At 36.2% G+C, this 17593-nt stretch overlaps 1 protein-coding gene across 2 annotated transcripts in view; it reads left to right on the top strand.

Moving 5' to 3' along the window:
• LOC126458039 (uncharacterized) overlaps positions 1-17593 on the top strand; it is a 425031-nt gene that overhangs the window by 263278 nt on the left and 144160 nt on the right. For both annotated transcript variants that reach the window (XM_050094831.1, XM_050094830.1), the window contains exons 16-17: positions 686-872; positions 16184-16367. In XM_050094831.1, the coding sequence (XP_049950788.1) occupies positions 686-872; positions 16184-16367 (371 nt within the window). The remainder of the gene's footprint in view (positions 1-685; positions 873-16183; positions 16368-17593) is intronic.

Here is a 17593-nt window from a genome sequence, read left to right as displayed (position 1 = left end):
CAAGAATGTGAAGACTTCTTAAAAAATAGAACCCAATATGTTGTCCCTGACAGCAAGTATTCATCAGAGACAATGTTATCATTAGGAATGCCCCTGGAAAATGTGATAGCACTGTTCTTATTCTCTGTATAAAGAAATTATCTGATTGACAGACTGAGCAGCAGTTTTATGTTCTATGGGCATTCTCAGATCTGAAGCTGAGTGCTTAGTTAACTGAAACTAGTCATCACATTTTAAAGTTTTATGCTGTGTGTGATATAGATAATTGTACTAATTTCTTTTTTTAAATTTTAATCCCAAGAAATCTACATTTCTTCTTTTCTGACAATGTCAAATACAGCTAATATATGAGTACATCACACAATACATAACATGTACTATTATTCTGTAATTTACATGTAATAATTACATCACAGGCTACAATTTACTACTAAACTTACAATTATCCTAATTTAATTTTCTAAATTATTTTGTAACTGATGACCCAAGTTTCTAAATTTGGCAATGCTTTCTATGAAAGAAAGTGCATTAAACTAATTGTAATTTGTTGTTTGGTTAATTTATCTTAGAACTTAATATCAGCATTTCAAGAAAGCTTACTTATGCAGCAGGTATTATGGTTCAATCAATTATTTTTGGCAAAAAGTTGTTTTCTTTTAAATTTGTACATAAATTTTTATTACAGCAAAGTCAAAAACAAAACACGTTGTGAAAGGTCAGTTTGATATTGGAAGTCAGTATCATTTCACAATGGAAACACAAAGCTGTGTCTGTATTCCTATAGAGGATGGAATGGATATCTATCCTTCAACACAGTGGATGGACTTGACTCAAGTAGCTGTTGCCAGAGTACTTGATGTTCCAGAAAACTGGTAAATTTTTAGTTGTCTGCTTTACTGTCTGCTTCAATAATCATTTACTATCTTCTGTTTTGGCTCTTTCACATGTCAAAATACATACTGGGAAAAGGCTCTGAGCCACGCGGAATTAGCTGAGCAGTCTAAGGCGCTGCAGTCATGGACTGTGCGGTTGATCCCGGCGGAGGTTCGAGTCCTCCCTTGGGCATGGGTGTGTGTGTTTGTCCTTAGGATAATTTAGGTTAAGTAGTGTGTAAGCTTAGGGACTGATGACCTTAGCAGTTAAGTCCCATAAGATTTCACACACATTTGAACATTTTGAAAAGGCTCATAACAGTTGATGCCTCAGGAAGCACACAGGCAGTGAAATACATACAATCTGTTTCTTATTGCTGAAGATGACTATTTTCGTGTTTGATTCTGTTGTCGTAAGGTGGTGGTTTTCTTGTGAGAGGTGTTCCACAAATGTTGAGTAGCTGGTGCCATATTTATATACTTTTGTGTGTTCTTTATAACTTATTTCAAAAGTTCTGCTGGTCTGACCTAAGTAAAGAGCATCACAAGTGTTACAGTGGATTTGATAACTGTCAGATTTTTGGTCGGTCAGTGTCATATTCAAACAACCTGAAAAATCCAGGATGGACTAATGACAGCATTATGGGAAGGACAGATTGCTACTCACAATATAGAGAAGATGTTGAGTAGTAGACAGGCACAACAAAAAGAATGCTAAGCATGTGAGTTTACAGCTGAAAGGCCTACTTCTGAACTAGACAACACAGACACGTTCATGCCAGCACAACTGACACACATGACTGCTGTCTCTGACCTCTGAGGCTAGACTTTGAAAAACCGTGTGTTGCCTATTTCAGAACAAGGCATTGTGGTTGAAAGCTCACATGGTACACTGGCATGTACCCTCTGCCGTGTACTTCACAATGCTTTGCAGAGTATGGATGTAGATGTTTAACAGTCTTTTTTTGTGCCAGTCTGTTATTCAATGTCTCCTCAATATTGTGACTAACAAACTATCCTTTTCATAATACTGCCACTGTTGTCTTTCTTCATTAGACATTTCTGTATAGAGTTATGCTTTAGTATGACTTTTTTTCCTTGTTTCTTGAGGATGATTCCAGTTCTATGTGTCAGTTTGTTTCCATATGTGAATGTGTACCAGCTTTTCTGTTGAGTTTCTCTGTTGTGTCCTTGTTGTGTCATGGTGGTGCTATTGGCACATGTGTTTACTGTGGGTGGTGTGGGTCTCTGGATCTGTATAGTGATTTTTTCTGTTTTCCTGGATTTTCTTATTCAATTTTGTAATGAAAGATTCTTGTTATCTATTATTTTTTGCTGTCTCAATTATTACACACAACTCCATATTACAGTCGTGTTTGTTGGGTTGTAAGCGCTAATCTGTAGAGTATGCATAAAGTGGGAGTTGATTCTTTTTGGGTCTGTGGGAGGTCAGATGATTGGTATAGTATTGTCTATGTTGCGGTGTTTTTCCTGAATGAATGTTGGTTATTTTTCTTTGTGCTGGATATATATAGGAAGTTCATTTGGTCTGAGTGTCCTTTCTTGAATTGCTCTTTATGTTCTTGTGTAGAGCGTATAACTAACTCTGTGTGTAGTTGTCCCATTTTATGTTCTGGTTCATCTGCCAAGCAGAGAATATTATCCATGTATCTCCACCAGTACAATACATTGTATTTTCCTGATGCTATTCTCTGGAATACTCCTTCATCTATTTTGTTCGTAAAGATATTTGCTAACTTTCCCAAAATGGGAAAGAATTGTAGGTAGAATTCTTTATTGAATTCAGAGTAGTGTTGGTTGGTAATAAGGTATGGGAGTGTGCTTATCTCTGGTATCTGTTCCTGTGGTACCAATATCTGATTGTAGATTGTTTCTATGACCAGGATTGTGGAGTACGTTTTTTCTACATCAAATGAGATCAACGTAGCTGTGTATGGAATATACAAGCCTTTTATGTGGCTACATATTAGATAAATTTGATTAATACACCTATAATACAATAGAACAGTTAAATAAAAGACACAATAAGAAACTAAAGCCAGAATAAGAAACTAAATACAGTCAAAGACCCAAACAAAACAGGCAGAGACACACACATCATTTCTAACCAAGCCTCATAAACCTCACAGTCAATGAACTTAAGGATGAAGAAACACAGCTACTAAAAAAAGTTTAAAAAACACTGTCAACACAAAAGTAAATGAGCACTACATAGAAAATTTGATCATAGACTTTGAGAACATACTGTTTCAAGAACAGAAGAAAGACACAAGTGCCATGAACATAGGCCTAACAAGAGAATTAATACCCAAAGAAATTAAAAGCATCGTAGAGACAAAACATGGGCACAATAAAACAAGAGAAAACCACAGATGCAAAAACTCTGAAAATTCTTACGAAACACAGAGAAAATATAGCAATAACCAAGACAGAGAACAGGAACACAGTGTTCCTTGCAGACAAATGAGAATACAGTAAGAAGATATAAGAAATAATATCACAGAATAAAATCATAAAACTGAAGTCAGACCCAACAAAGAGGTGCCACAGAAAAGTGGAAAATGTATTAAAGATTATAGAACACAAACTTGATGACAGGCAAATACTTGTATGACTCATATGAAGCATAATGTTTCAAAACTCAACAGTCACCTAAAGATTCATAAAGTTAGGCTCCCATGAGACTGGTCATAAATTATAGAAAGGCATCCACATATATCCTCACCAGACATATGTTAAATGTATTCACACACCTATATAAAACAGAAAATGACAGAACTCTGAAAAAAAAGAAACAGAAGAAATATTCCAGACAAGCTATGTTAGTCTCATTTGATGTAGGAAACATGTACATCACAATCCCAGTCAAAGAAACAATCAAGATAATAGAAAAAGATCTAGATAATCACAATCAGTTACCAGTACCAGAGGAACACACAACAGTGATATGCACACTTATACACCTCATTACTGCCTGAAGCTACTTTGAATTCAATAAAGAATACTACCTACAAGAAGGATTACCAAAGGGATCTCCCTTTACAGAAAAGTTAGCAAATATCTTCATGTAAAAACAGAAGAAAGAAACAGTACCAGGAAAAGACAATATACTGTACTGGTGGAGATACATGGATGATATTCTCTGCTTGATAGATGAACCAGAATATAAGATGTGATAACTACATACAGAGTTACACACTCTGCACAAGAACATAAAGTTCACTTTAGAGAAATAACAGTTAGGCCACATAAATTTACTAGATATATCCATTACAAAGAAAAATAACCAACACTCATTCAGCATTTACAGGAAGAACACCACAACAGACACAACACTACAACGATCGTCTAACCACCCAAAGGCCCAGAAAGAATCAGCTGTCACATATAAGCTCCACAAAATAAACACAGTACCACTTGAGAAACACTACTATAAAAAGGAACTGGATATAAAAATCCATACAGCAAAAATAATGGCTATCAAGAATCTCTAGTTACAAAACTGAATAAGGAAATAAGAATCTCTAGTTACAAAACTGAATAAGGAAATCCAGAAAAAAACAGAAAAAAAACAAAAGACCATACAAATGCCAAACACACACACACACTAACAACACCACCACTAAATAATAAGGGTGCAACACAGAAAAGCCGGTTCACACTCACATATGAAAACAGACTGACATACGGAGTTGGAAACATCCTCAAGAAACTAGGGGGAAAAACCATATTAAAGCAATAACTCTATACAGAAATGTCAAAAGAAGAAAGTTGACACTGACATATTCCAAAAATCCTGAATTAACCAGCTCCAGTTCCAGTTGTGATGCTCTATACTTAGGGCATATCAGTAGAACTTTTAAAATAAGGTGTAAATAACATAAAGCGCTTGGAAATATGGCACCAGCCATTCAACATCACAGAACACCTCTGCCAAGAAAACTGCTACAGTAAAAACAGACATGAAAATAGTCAGATTCAGTAGTAAGAAAAATGCTACATGAGGACTTCCAAATCCAAAAGATAGTAATACAAGAGAAACACATGATAAATGACCAAATCAACATTGAATATAATTCAAACTTATAAAATATATGGAGCATAAAAACAACCCAACTAGACACCACAGAATACTATCACATAAACTAGGTTACACACAAATGTAGTTATGTGATCTACCCATCTAATATTCAGCATTCTCCTGTAGCACCACATTTCTAAAGCCTCTATTCTCTTCTTGTCTAAACTATTTAGCATCCATGTTTCGCTTCCATTCATAGCTACACTCCATCTAAATACTTTCAGAAAGGATTTCATGTCACCTAAACCTATACTCGATGTTAACAAATTTCTCTTCTTCAGAAACTCTTACCTTACCTTAGCCAGTCTACATTTTACGTCCTCTCTACTTCGACAATCACCAGTTATTTTGCTTCTCAAATAGCAAAACTCATCTACTACTTTAAGTGTCACATTTCTTAATCTAATTCCCTCAACATCACCTGATTTAATTCAACTACAGTCCATTATCATCATTTTTCTTCTGTTGATGTTCATTTTATATCCTGCATTTAAAATGTTTCTGTGAATAAGTTTGATTTAATATCATGTACTCATCGTTGCAAATGATCTGTCGCAGCCGTAGTCCTGGTTTCTTACAGTTTATACTCTAAGATATGGGTATCAATTAGACTGTTATGTCTCACTTTCAAGACGCTGTCCATTTCGTTCAACTGCTCTTCCAGATCCTTTGCCATTGTAAAGCAAAAATTTATGAAAGACACACACACACACACACACACACACACACACACACACACACACACACACACACACACACACAAGAGCGTGCTCATGCACAAACGAGGTACATCATCTCCCAGTAAAAAAAAAAGGAGTACTACTAATAATAAAATATATGTACAATATTCAGTTTATTCACCATTAACCACTTTCTGTGGAATAGGTTTTAACATTAACAATACAATTAACAATAATTTTTCCAGAGAAGGTTTTGCAATTTAATTCCACATCTTGTAGAAATGTTCTTAAATACTAATGTCAGTCATGTGTATTTCAAATAGTTCTGCTGTCTTATAAAATGGGTGTTTGAATAACCATTCATGTAACTGAACTTTGAAAATATTATAGTGCAGTATCCAAGTAGATAAAACAAGTTTATTAAAAAGTGTTAAGCATGTTAATTTGTATGAGTTTGCAGTCTTTGTGAGTGTGTCATAGTATACCAAGGTCCAATTTGCCTCCGGTATTGTTAGGGGGTCTGGTCTATCTGGTCCTGAACTCATTTAAGTTGCTTTTGACATAAAAGCAATGTTGTGTTCATGTGTAGTTTAACAACAGTTGAAATCTGGAGCTTGATAATTGATAAGGAGGGGCCAGCAATGTTCCTTAAGTTTCACTTTACCCTTTACTCTGATTACTGTTTTTTTTTACTAACATGGTAAGAGCATGTGATCGGAGGCTTTCCCAGTGTATGTGTTGTTTCCAGAGCTCTTGGGTGTTCAGCCGGATGTGATCGTTGAAGACCCACGATATTTCAGCAAATAACCTTTCCGCCATCATCAGGTGATTCTGATGGAATGGTCTATCTGCTCATTGTCAATGTTGTTTATGTCCGTCAGTTGGGCTTCGTTTTCCTGTGCCAGCAGTCCGATTGTGGCACAATCCCTTTTTCTACTCAAGCAAACTCCTCTTCTCTCCAATTCTATTCACTACCTCCTCGTTAGTTACATGATCTACCCATCTAATCTTCAGCATTAATCTGTAGCACCACATTTTGAATGCTTCTATTCTTTTCTTGCATAAACTATTTATCATCCATGATTCTCTTCCATACATGGCTGCATTCCATACAAATACTTTCAGGAAGGACTTCCTGACACTTAAATCTATACACAGTGTTAACAAATTCCTATTCTTCAGAAACTCTTTCTTTGCTGTAGCCTTCGTACATTTTATATCTTTTCTACTTCAACTATTACCAGTTATTTTGCTTCCCAGATAGTAAAACTCGTCTTATACTTTAAATGTCTCATTTCCTAATCTAATTCCCTCAGCATCACCTGATTTAATTCAACTACATTCCGTTATCCTCATTTTTCTTTTGTTTAAGTTCATTTTATATCCTCCTTTCAAGATACTCTCTATTCTGTACAACTACTCTTCCAGGTCGTTTGCTGTCTCTGACAGAATTACAATGTCATTGGCAAACCTCAAAGTTTTTGTTTCTTCTCGATAGATTTTAGTTCCTATTCCAAATTTTTCTTTTGTTTCCTGTACTGCTTGCTCCATATAAAGATTGAATAACATTGGGGATAGGCTACAACCCCATCTCACTCCCTTTTCATACACTGCTTCCCTTTTGTGCCCATTGACTCTTATAACTGCCATCTGGTTATTTTACCCCTACCATCTTCAGAATTTGACAGAAAGTATTCCAGTCAACATTGTCACTAGCTTTTTCTAAGTCTACAAATGCTAGAAACATAGGTTTCCCTTTCTTTAACCTATCTTCTAAGGTAAGTTGTAGGGTCAGTATTGCCTAGCATGTTCCAACATTTCTATGGAATCCAGACTGATCTTCCCCGAGATCAGCTTCTACCAGTTTTCCCATTAGTCTGTAAAGAATTATTTAGCTATCGTATTTTGCAACCATGACTTATTAAACTGATAGTTCGGTAATTTTCACACCTGTCAACACCTGATTTCTTTTGGACTGGAGTTATTATGTTCTTCTTGAAGGCTGAGGGTATTTCACCTGTTTCATACATCTTGCTCATGAGATGGAAGAGTTTTGTCATGGCTGGCTCTCCCAAGGCTATCAGTAGTTCTAATGGAATGTTGTCTATTTTGCAACCATGACTTATTAAACTGATAGTTCGGTAATTTTCACACCTGTCAACACCTGATTTCTTTTGGACTGGAGTTATTATGTTCTTCTTGAAGGCTGAGGGTATTTCACCTGTTTCATACATCTTGCTCATGAGATGGAAGAGTTTTGTCATGGCTGGCTCTCCCAAGGCTATCAGTAGTTCTAATGGAATGTTGTCTATCCCAGGGTCTTGTTTCAACTTAAGTCTTTCAGTGATTTGTCAAATTCTTCACACAGTATTGTATCTCCTTTCTCACACCCTCTACCATTTCCATAATATTGCCCTTAAGTGCATCTCTCTTGTATAGACCCTCTATATACTCCTTCCACCTTTCTGCTTTCCCTTCTTTTCTTAGAACTAGGTTTCCATCTGAGTTTCTAATATTCATACAGGTGGTTCTCTTTTCTCCAAAGGTCTGTTTAATTTTCCTATGGGCAGTATCTGTCTTACCCCTAGTGTTACATGCTTCTACATCCTTACATTTCTCTTCAAGCCATCCCTGCTTAGCCATTTTGCGCTTCCTGTTGATTTCATTTTTGAGACATTTGTATTCCTTTTATCTGCTTCATTTACTGGATTTTTATATTTCTTGTTTCATCAATTAAATCCAATATCTCTTCTGTTACATAAGGGTTTCGACTAGCTCTTGTCTTTTTACCTATTTGATCTTCTGCTACCTTCACTACTACATCTCTCAAAGCTACCCACTCTTCTTCTACTGTATTCCTTTCCTCTGTTCTTGTCAGTGATTCCCTAAAGCTCCCTCTGAAACTATCTACAACCTCTGGTTCTTTCATTTTTTCCAGGTCCCATCTCCTTAAATTCCTACTATTTTGCATTGAAGAGTTTTGACCTACAGTTCAGAACAAATAAATTGTGGTCAGAGTCCACACCTGCCCCTGGAAATGTCTTATAACTTAAAACCTGGTTCCTAAATCTCTGCCTTGCAATTATGTAATCTATCTGAAACCTTCCAGCGTCTCCAGGTCTCTTCGACGTATACAACCTTCTTTCATGACTCTTAAACCAAGCGTTAGCTATGATTAAGTTATGCTCTGTGCAGAATTCTACCAGGAGCTTGCTCTTTTGTTCCTTACCTGCAGTCCATATTCACCAGCTACTTTTCCTTCTCTTCCTTTTCCTACTATTGAATTCCAGTCCCCCATGACCATTAAATTTTTGCCTCCGTTAACTATCTGAATAATTTCTTTAATCACATCGCATATTTCTTCAGTCTCTTCATTATCTGCGGAGCTAGTGGGCATATAAACTCATACTACTGTGTGGACATGGGCTTCGTGTCTACCTTGGCTACAATAATGTGTTAACCATGCTGTTCACAGTAACTTATCTGCATTCCTATTTTATTCATTATTAAACCCACTCCTGCATTACCCATATTTGTTTCTGTATTTATCTCCCTGTATTCACCAGACCAGAAATCTTGTTCCTCCTGCCACTAAGCTTCACTAATTTCCATCATGTCTAACTTTAACCTATCCATTTCCCTTTTTAAATTTTCTAACCTACCTGCCAAGTTTAGGTATCTGACATTCCACGCTCTGATCCGTAGAATGCCATTTTGTTTCTCCTGATAACAATGTCCTCCTGAGTAGTCCCCACCTTGAGTCCCCACCTCCAGAAAAAACTGTACAAAAAGTATATTGTTACATTGAGCACTGAGGGTCTTTAAAATAATGTGAAATGCATTTGGTCTTAATTATATTATATTACACTCACAAAAGGCAGTATTTGACCTATATAACTTGTAGCATTTTGTATTCCTATAACCTGACAGATGGTAGAGTGATGTACCCAGTTTTTAAATGAATTCTAGAGTAGCAGTATTAATCATTAGCAGACACATTATGGTGTGGGACGCCTGATGATTTTTACTGTTATGGAATGGTAGAAGTTACAGCAGTAGCCCCTGTCTAAAAGAAATGGTAGATGTTCATCATTCAACACACTCCTAGCATTATTGTAATCTCAGATTATGTGTGACCACATGTTTTCTGTAAAGAATGGAATTATTCTTCTCACTGAGTAGATTTTCTATATGTTGGTCTACTTAATATGCATGCTGAAATCTGGCAAGTGGGGTAACCCAGCAGGAAACCTATTCATTGTTACATATCAATTAATAAGTAAAGTGTCATGTTACAGCCTTACGATAACCAGTTCCATGGAAACACATAGTTGCACATGACTGACATGACAAGTTTTCAAGGCAGAGTTCATTGCTGTTCACAGTTTATAGCTGGTTGTCAAACATGCCTGGGCAGCCAGAGACTGTGGTTAGGTTAAAATAGTGGGTAAGACAAGTTCGTAAGCTCAAAGGGGGACATTAACACGTGATATCCAGCACGCGCCCCCTTGGGTGGGATGGGGGGCAAGTTTTAAGTCTTAAATGGAAACACCCATTTTTTTATTGCAGATTCGGATTCTGCATAAAAAGTAATCAAGTTTTGTCTGAAACATTTTTTAAAGCATTGACAGATGGCACTGAAATCGAGAAAAAAGTAAAATTGGGGAAAAACTCCGATTTATTTAGAATTATCCGAGAAAGGTGCATCAAATTGATAAAAAATATGCCCCATTTCTTTTGTTATGCAAATTAAGCTATTTTTGTACAAAATGTACTGTATCCTACTTTTAACGTTACCCAGCAACAATGACATGGACATAGTAGAATGATGTTCCCATGGGGTGCTTCATTAGTGTGAGTCCCCTTGCCTCTCACAATTTGGGGTGCTTAATTAATGAAATTAGCCACGAATAAATTGTTAAAAATTATCCCCATTTGCTTCAATGCGTAAAGTCAATCGTCTGCGAAAGTTGTCCACAGTTTTGAGCAGCACATCCCGTGATATGGCTGCACACACTCTTCGAATGCGTTGTTCCACATCATTTTGGGTTGTGGGCTGTCTTTCATAAACAATATTTTTTAAATAACCCCACAAGAAAAAATCAGGAGATGTTAGGTATGGGAACATTGAGGCCACTGAATTGGTCCGCTGCGTCCTATCCACCAATCAGGGTACTGTAAATTTAAAACATTCTGCACATTTTTAGCATAATAGGGAGCTGCTCTGCCCTGTTGGAACCACATTCATTGCCTAGTTTATAAATCAACATCTTCCATAATCTCCAACAAATCATTGCAAAGAAGTTGTAGATAAGATTCGTCAGTAACATTTCGGTCAAAAAAATATGGTTCTATCAAGTAACCATTTAAAATGCCACACCAGACCATTAACGACCATTTGTGTTTATTGTTAATGGGTCTGTGCCAGTGTTGACTGACAGGAGACCAATAATGACAATCGTGATGATTTAATTCCCCATTGTTTTTGAATGTGGCTTCATCGGTGAACACAATGTATTTAAAAAAAAAATCATTGCCACCTATTATCATTTCCAAGGCCAACTGGCAGAAATGCACATGTATTTGCATATCTTTCAACGTTAATGCCTGTGTCAGTGTGACAGTGTGATATGATACGGATGATATTAATGTGCTTTCAAAATCCTCAAAATAGTTGATTTTGGTATTCCAGTTTGTCTCTGAATCACACAACTACTCATTTCAGGATCCAGTTGAACGCAGGCGAGAACGGTAAGGGTACGAGCATCATTGCCATTGTATTCGGGATGATGAGGTGGATGGTGCATGTATACATTTCGAGCTCGTTGAGTGCAATTTCAAATAATGTTTTCGTTTGGATGTTGTCTGTTTGGGAAACAACGCGCATACAATGCCACAACTGCAGCGTAATTCTTATGGCATTCACCTAAAATTAACATCATATCAACAATCTCTGTAGGAGGATAGTGAGCCATGTTTCACTAAAGAATAATTTACTGTGTAGATCACAACACACTCTTAAAAAAGCTTCCACATTATGGCATTAAAGACAAATCTTTGACTTGGTTAGAATCATACTTACAGAACAGGAAGCAAAGGGTTGTCTTAAGGGGGACAGGAACAGCATTAACATCAGACTGGGGAAATATAAAGTATGGAGACCCACAGGGCTCAATTCTTGGGCCATTAATTTTCCTGATCTACGTTAATGATCTACCAATCGCAATTAACAACAGAGTAAAAATAGTAATGTTTGCCAACGATACAAGTATCCTCATAAAAGGACCCAACTCCACAATGCAGGATACAGCCATGACAGTCTCTACTCAAATACACAAATAGTTCACTGCAAATAGCCTAACCTTAAATCTTTCAAAAACCAATATGATACAGTTTCTGACAAAAAAAAGCTCCTGAAATACATGTTAACAATCACAAAATTAATGAAACAACACATACAAAATTCCTAGGTATCCAGATAGACAGTCATGTAAGATGGAAAGAACAAAATGATCAGCTGGTCAAGAAACTTTGCTCATCTTGCTTTGCACTAAGAGCTCTCCATCAGTTAGTAGACAGAGAAATAATGTTGTTGTCATATTTTACATATTTCCATTCTTTTCTCTCCTATGGCATAATCTTCTGGGGAAATGTTGAAAAAGTCTTCAGAATACAGAAACTAGCAGTGAGGCTAATATGTGGGGTCCTTAATGGCACATCTTGCAGAGGTCTCTTCAAATCTCTCAGGATACTTACAATCACAGGTCAGTATATATACTCACTGATGTTATTTGTAGCCAATAACAGGGAACTGTTTCAGAAAAATTGTGACATCCACAACCATGACACAAGACAGGTGAAAAATTTTCATCAAGGCTCTGCAACTCTCAGTAAAGTACATAGGGGTGTTACTGAGTCAGGTATAAAGGTCTTCAATAAGCTCCCCATCAATATAAAAAAAGGAAATAAATAATGTACAGGTTTTCAAAATGAAACTAAAATTATTCCTCATTGTACAAACTTTCTATAAAATGATTGAATACTTAGAGTTATAAGGTATAAGAGTGGGGAAAACTGCCTAAGAAAAGCACTCCCTTAAAGATAAAGTGTGATGCTGTTACTTGTATTTTAACTGAAATTGTGGTGATAAAATGTAAATTTATCTGTTTCATTATGAGAAAATGTGAACTCCCATGTATCCCACTCTCTTGAGCATTCACTTAAACCTCTTCTTAAGGAATGCAGTTAAAACTTGTGTTCAGTTCAAACCATGACCAGGAAGATAATTTACTCCCTTATATATGTCAGTAGCATAAAAATATGCACTGTCACTTATCCTGCTATTTTAAACAATCACTTAAACTGTTTTTGGCATAATGCAGGCTTTAATACTGCATGCAAGTAATTGTTCTTGTAAAATAAACCAATGTCTGGGCAATGTGATGTATAAATGTTCATGTACTACTGTAATTGCATCAATTGACTTGTCCTATATTACTTGTACACTGGCTGTATAATATGTAATCAACAGGACCAAATAAATAAATAAAAATAAATACTTATGTCAGTTCATGTTTGAAGTTCACAATCTGAAAGTGAAGTGACATCTGATCACGTCAACTGCCACCTGCCACACCATACAGCAATCTTTTCTAAATCGCTTTGCAACTGATACTGGTCTTCGGATGACCTTACTAGACGGTAAATTACAGCATCATCTGCGAACAACCTAAGAGAACTGCTCAAATTGTCACCCAGGTCATTTATATAGATCAGGAACAGCAGAGGTCCCAGGACACTTCCCTGGGGAACACCTGATATCACTTCAGTTTTACTCGATGATTTTCCGTCTATTACTACGAACTGCGACCTTCCAGACAGGAAATCACAAATCGATTCGCACAACTGAGACGATACCCCATAGGCCCGCACCTTGATTAGAAGTCGCTTGTGAGGAACGGTGTCAAAAGCTTTCCAGAAATCTAGAAATACGGAATCAATTTGAGATCTCCTGTCGAGAGCGGCCATTACTTCGTGCGAATAAAGAGCTAGCTGCGTTGCACAAGAATGATGTTTTCTGAAACCATGCTGATTATGTATCAATAGATCGTTCCCTTCAAGGTGATTCATAATGTTTGAATACAGTATATGCTCCAAACCCCTACTGCAAACCGACGTCAATGATATAGGTCTGTAGTTTGATGGATTACTCCTACTACCCTTCTTAAACACTGGTGCGACCTGCGCAATTTTCCAATCTGTAGGTACAGATCTATCAGTGAGCGAGCGGTTGTATATGATTGCTAAGTAGGGAGCTATTGTATCAGCGTAATCTGAAAGGAACCTAATTGGTATACAATCTGGACCTGAAGACTTGCCCGTATCAAGCGATATGAGTTGCTTCGCAACCCCTAAGGGATAGGTTAAGGAGAGGATAGTGTAAGTCTTTCTTTCTTCTGGTATTAGAATCATTAATGTCACTGTTGTTTTTAAACTGGTCCACATTGTTGAGAACAAATTTAATTGCTGATTCAAGGTACTGAGCAGCTGTTGTAAGAATTCCTAACATTTTAAACAGATGCATACCAGATATACGACTATGAGCCTCACACATTATTCTGACCACTTTCTTTTGAGCAGTGAATGCTTTTTCCTAAGTGTTGAGTTACCCCAAAATAATATTCCGTATGACATCAAAGAGTAAAAGTATGCAAAGTATGTTAGCTTACTAATTTATATATCCTCAAAATTGGCAATTATTCTGATTGCAAAAGTTACTGAACCTGGTTGCTTTAGGAGATCCAAAATGTGAATTTTCCAATTAAGAGTCTCATCTATATGTACACCCATAAACTTAGTACCCTCTACCCTGGCTACTGACTTCTGTTGATGTGTTATATTTATTGAAGGAATTGTACTCCTTGCAGTAGAAAATTGGATGTACTGTGTTTTTTCAAAGCACAGAGCAAGCCCATTCACAGAAAATCAATTAATAACTTTTCCAAAGACATTATTTGTATCATTTTCTATTGGAGTTTCTTACACTGGATTAATAATGATGTTTATATCATCAGCAAACAGTGTCAGTTTAGCTTCTTGTTTCAGATAAGAAGGGATGTCATTCATACATATCAAAAGCAGAAGGTGACCCATGATTGAACCCTGTGGTACGCCTAATGTAATTTCACTCTATTTGGATGAAGTGGGTAACTTCCTTAAATTACTTAAACCATATAAAGAAACTTTTTGCTTCCTGTTCTGTAGATATGACTTAAACCAGCTATATGCTCTTCCATTTATACCACATAATTGTAATTTCTGTAACATAATGCCATGATACACACAGTCAAATGCTTTGGATAAGGCACAGAATATTCCTACTGGTGACATTTAACTATTTAAAGACTGTATTATGTGGGCAGTACTTGGAGGCCATTTGCAGCCATTCATGGACTTCATGCTCCCAAACAACGATGGAATTTTTATGGATGACAGTGCACCATCTCAGAACATTCTGGACAATTCAAGTGAATGATTTGGCTGTCCATATCACCCAACATCAGTCCCAGTGAACATTTGTGGGACATAATTGAGATGTCAGACTGTGCACAACATCCTGAACTGGCAACACATTCACAATTACAGATGGCTGTAGAGGCAGTTTGGCACAATATTTCTGCAGGGGACTTCCAACGACTTGTTGAGTTGAGTTGCTGCACTATGCTGCGTGAAAGGAGGTCTGGCATGATACCAGGAGGTATCCCACGACTTTTATCACCTCAGTGTGTATTCATTGATGTTCTTTGTCATGATCAGTATTTCTCTTCTCCCAAAAATTAGGTCAAAACTTGAATAAAATATGAGAACCAAAATCAACCTTTACAGACACTGCAACGGTTTCATATTAGTACAGCAAGTTGTCAGACTAATGGATTCATATGTCTTCTGCTACCTATCAGAGTATATTTAATGCCTTGTGGGTAATGTAGTGGGTTTTAAGACTGAATTAAAGAACTTTCTGCTGGGAACCCCGTTTGCTCTGGTGATGGGTACTGTTACAGACTCTCTCAAAATTAATGTATTAAGTTGTAATATAAGGAATTATAATGCTCTAACACTACAACATTTCGTAAAATAAAGTCATTTTGTTGTACTGAATGTTAAGTACAATGTACAGCTTGGAATTCTCTCTGCATTCTAGAGATCCCTCTTCCATATTCATGGAATATGATTAATGTAATGCAAATGATGATTTTGGTGACTGGAAAGATTGGCAGCCAGTCACAGTTTGGATGCTATATCAATATCAGAACAAGCAATGTTTTATGAGACTGAAACAATGCCATATCTTTCAAGTTTATTTTTGCTTTTTTTACGTAGTCTCAAAATATGAACACAGTATTCAATACAGACCTATTTCATATAAAAATTATTTATTATCATTTGAACTTGTTTTGCATCTGCTTTATTTTATTTGTAAAGTGTTATTTGTCATTCAGTCACACATTTCTTTTACTTAATTTAACTAGGATAAATATACAAGTTCGAAGAATTGGAGGGGCTTATGGAAGTAAAATCTCACGCAGTGTACAAATTTCTGCTGCATGTGCTGTTGCTGCTTATCATCAGAACAGACCAGTCAGATTAATTCTGAACATAGAGACATGCATGGAGTCACTGGGAAAAAGATTTGATGTTGCTCTAGATTATGAGGTAAGTACATGTGAGAACAGAACTCAATAAACCACACTCATAAGGAAAAATAAGAAACCAGGTTACATCTTTGTGAAAAATATTTTTGTAAACAGTAGACATTTTATTAGGCATTGTACCTTATGATATTCTCCCTTCCCTATATTTCTTTTTTCAATGTTTTATAAATATTTTGGTTCTCTTGAGCCCTCCTTATAAAAATGTGATTTCATCACAGATTAAAAGCCTCTGACCAGTTTAAAAATACAAAAACTCACCCCTCATTATTTATAGGTATTCAAGTGATTGTTACCACAAAATATCCCGTATACAGATACACCAACAATTATATTTGTATCAAATACTTTCATATTCTAAGTAAATCAGTTGTGAATCAACACTCAATATTTTGAGTATTACTGTCAATGTTCCTCTCAAGGGACTCCCGATAAACAGTATGAGCACAGTATCCAAACAGTGAATGTTTATTAACCATTTACACAAACAGAACAAAGATACTCTTTTACACAATGGTGCCACACCTGAGCAGTACTGCCAGAAACAACTAAATAGATTTTTTTTATTTATTATTTATTTATTTATTTTTTTACACGTTTAATTCCTTAGGACCAAATTGAGGAGCAAATCTCCAAGGTTATGGAACTTGTCAGTATATGGAATTACAACACAAAAGTAATAACAGATAAAATAAAATGTTTATGAACCCAAAAAAAAAGACAAGTCATAAGTTTGTGTAAACGCAGTCAACAATATAACACAAGAATCAACTTAATTTTTCAAGGAACTCCTCAACAGAATAGGAGGAGTGACCTATGAGGAAATTATTCAGTTTCAATTTGAAAGTGCGTGGATTTTTGCTAAGATTTTTGAATTCTTGTGGTAGCTTATTGAAAGTGGATGCACTTTTGTGTCTGTGAGGTGTTTTCTATTTGTTCCAATTTTGTGACAGTTGGCAAATAGCTGTTTCTCTTTTGTCACAATTCTGTGATTCCCCTGAGGCATACATCTTTTTTCATGAGTAGAGGCACTGAATCATGACAAAGACAAATGATACAATTACATAAATCAGCAATAGAGTTCCTTAAGAGGAAAGAATGGAATTGGAATTTCCAAATATGTCATCATTTCTCTCAAGAAAAATGAAAATATTTGTGAGCATACTGCTAGATTTGTCACTGACTGATTTAGTGTCTAGCGTGGAGGTACATGAATTGACTTATCACAAT

The sequence above is a fragment of the Schistocerca serialis genome, chromosome 2, assembly GCF_023864345.2.
Source record: "Schistocerca serialis cubense isolate TAMUIC-IGC-003099 chromosome 2, iqSchSeri2.2, whole genome shotgun sequence".
NCBI lineage: Eukaryota > Metazoa > Arthropoda > Insecta > Orthoptera > Acrididae > Schistocerca > Schistocerca serialis.
Note: the sequence above shows the minus strand (reverse complement) of the source record. Positions and strands in the feature narration are given on the sequence as shown.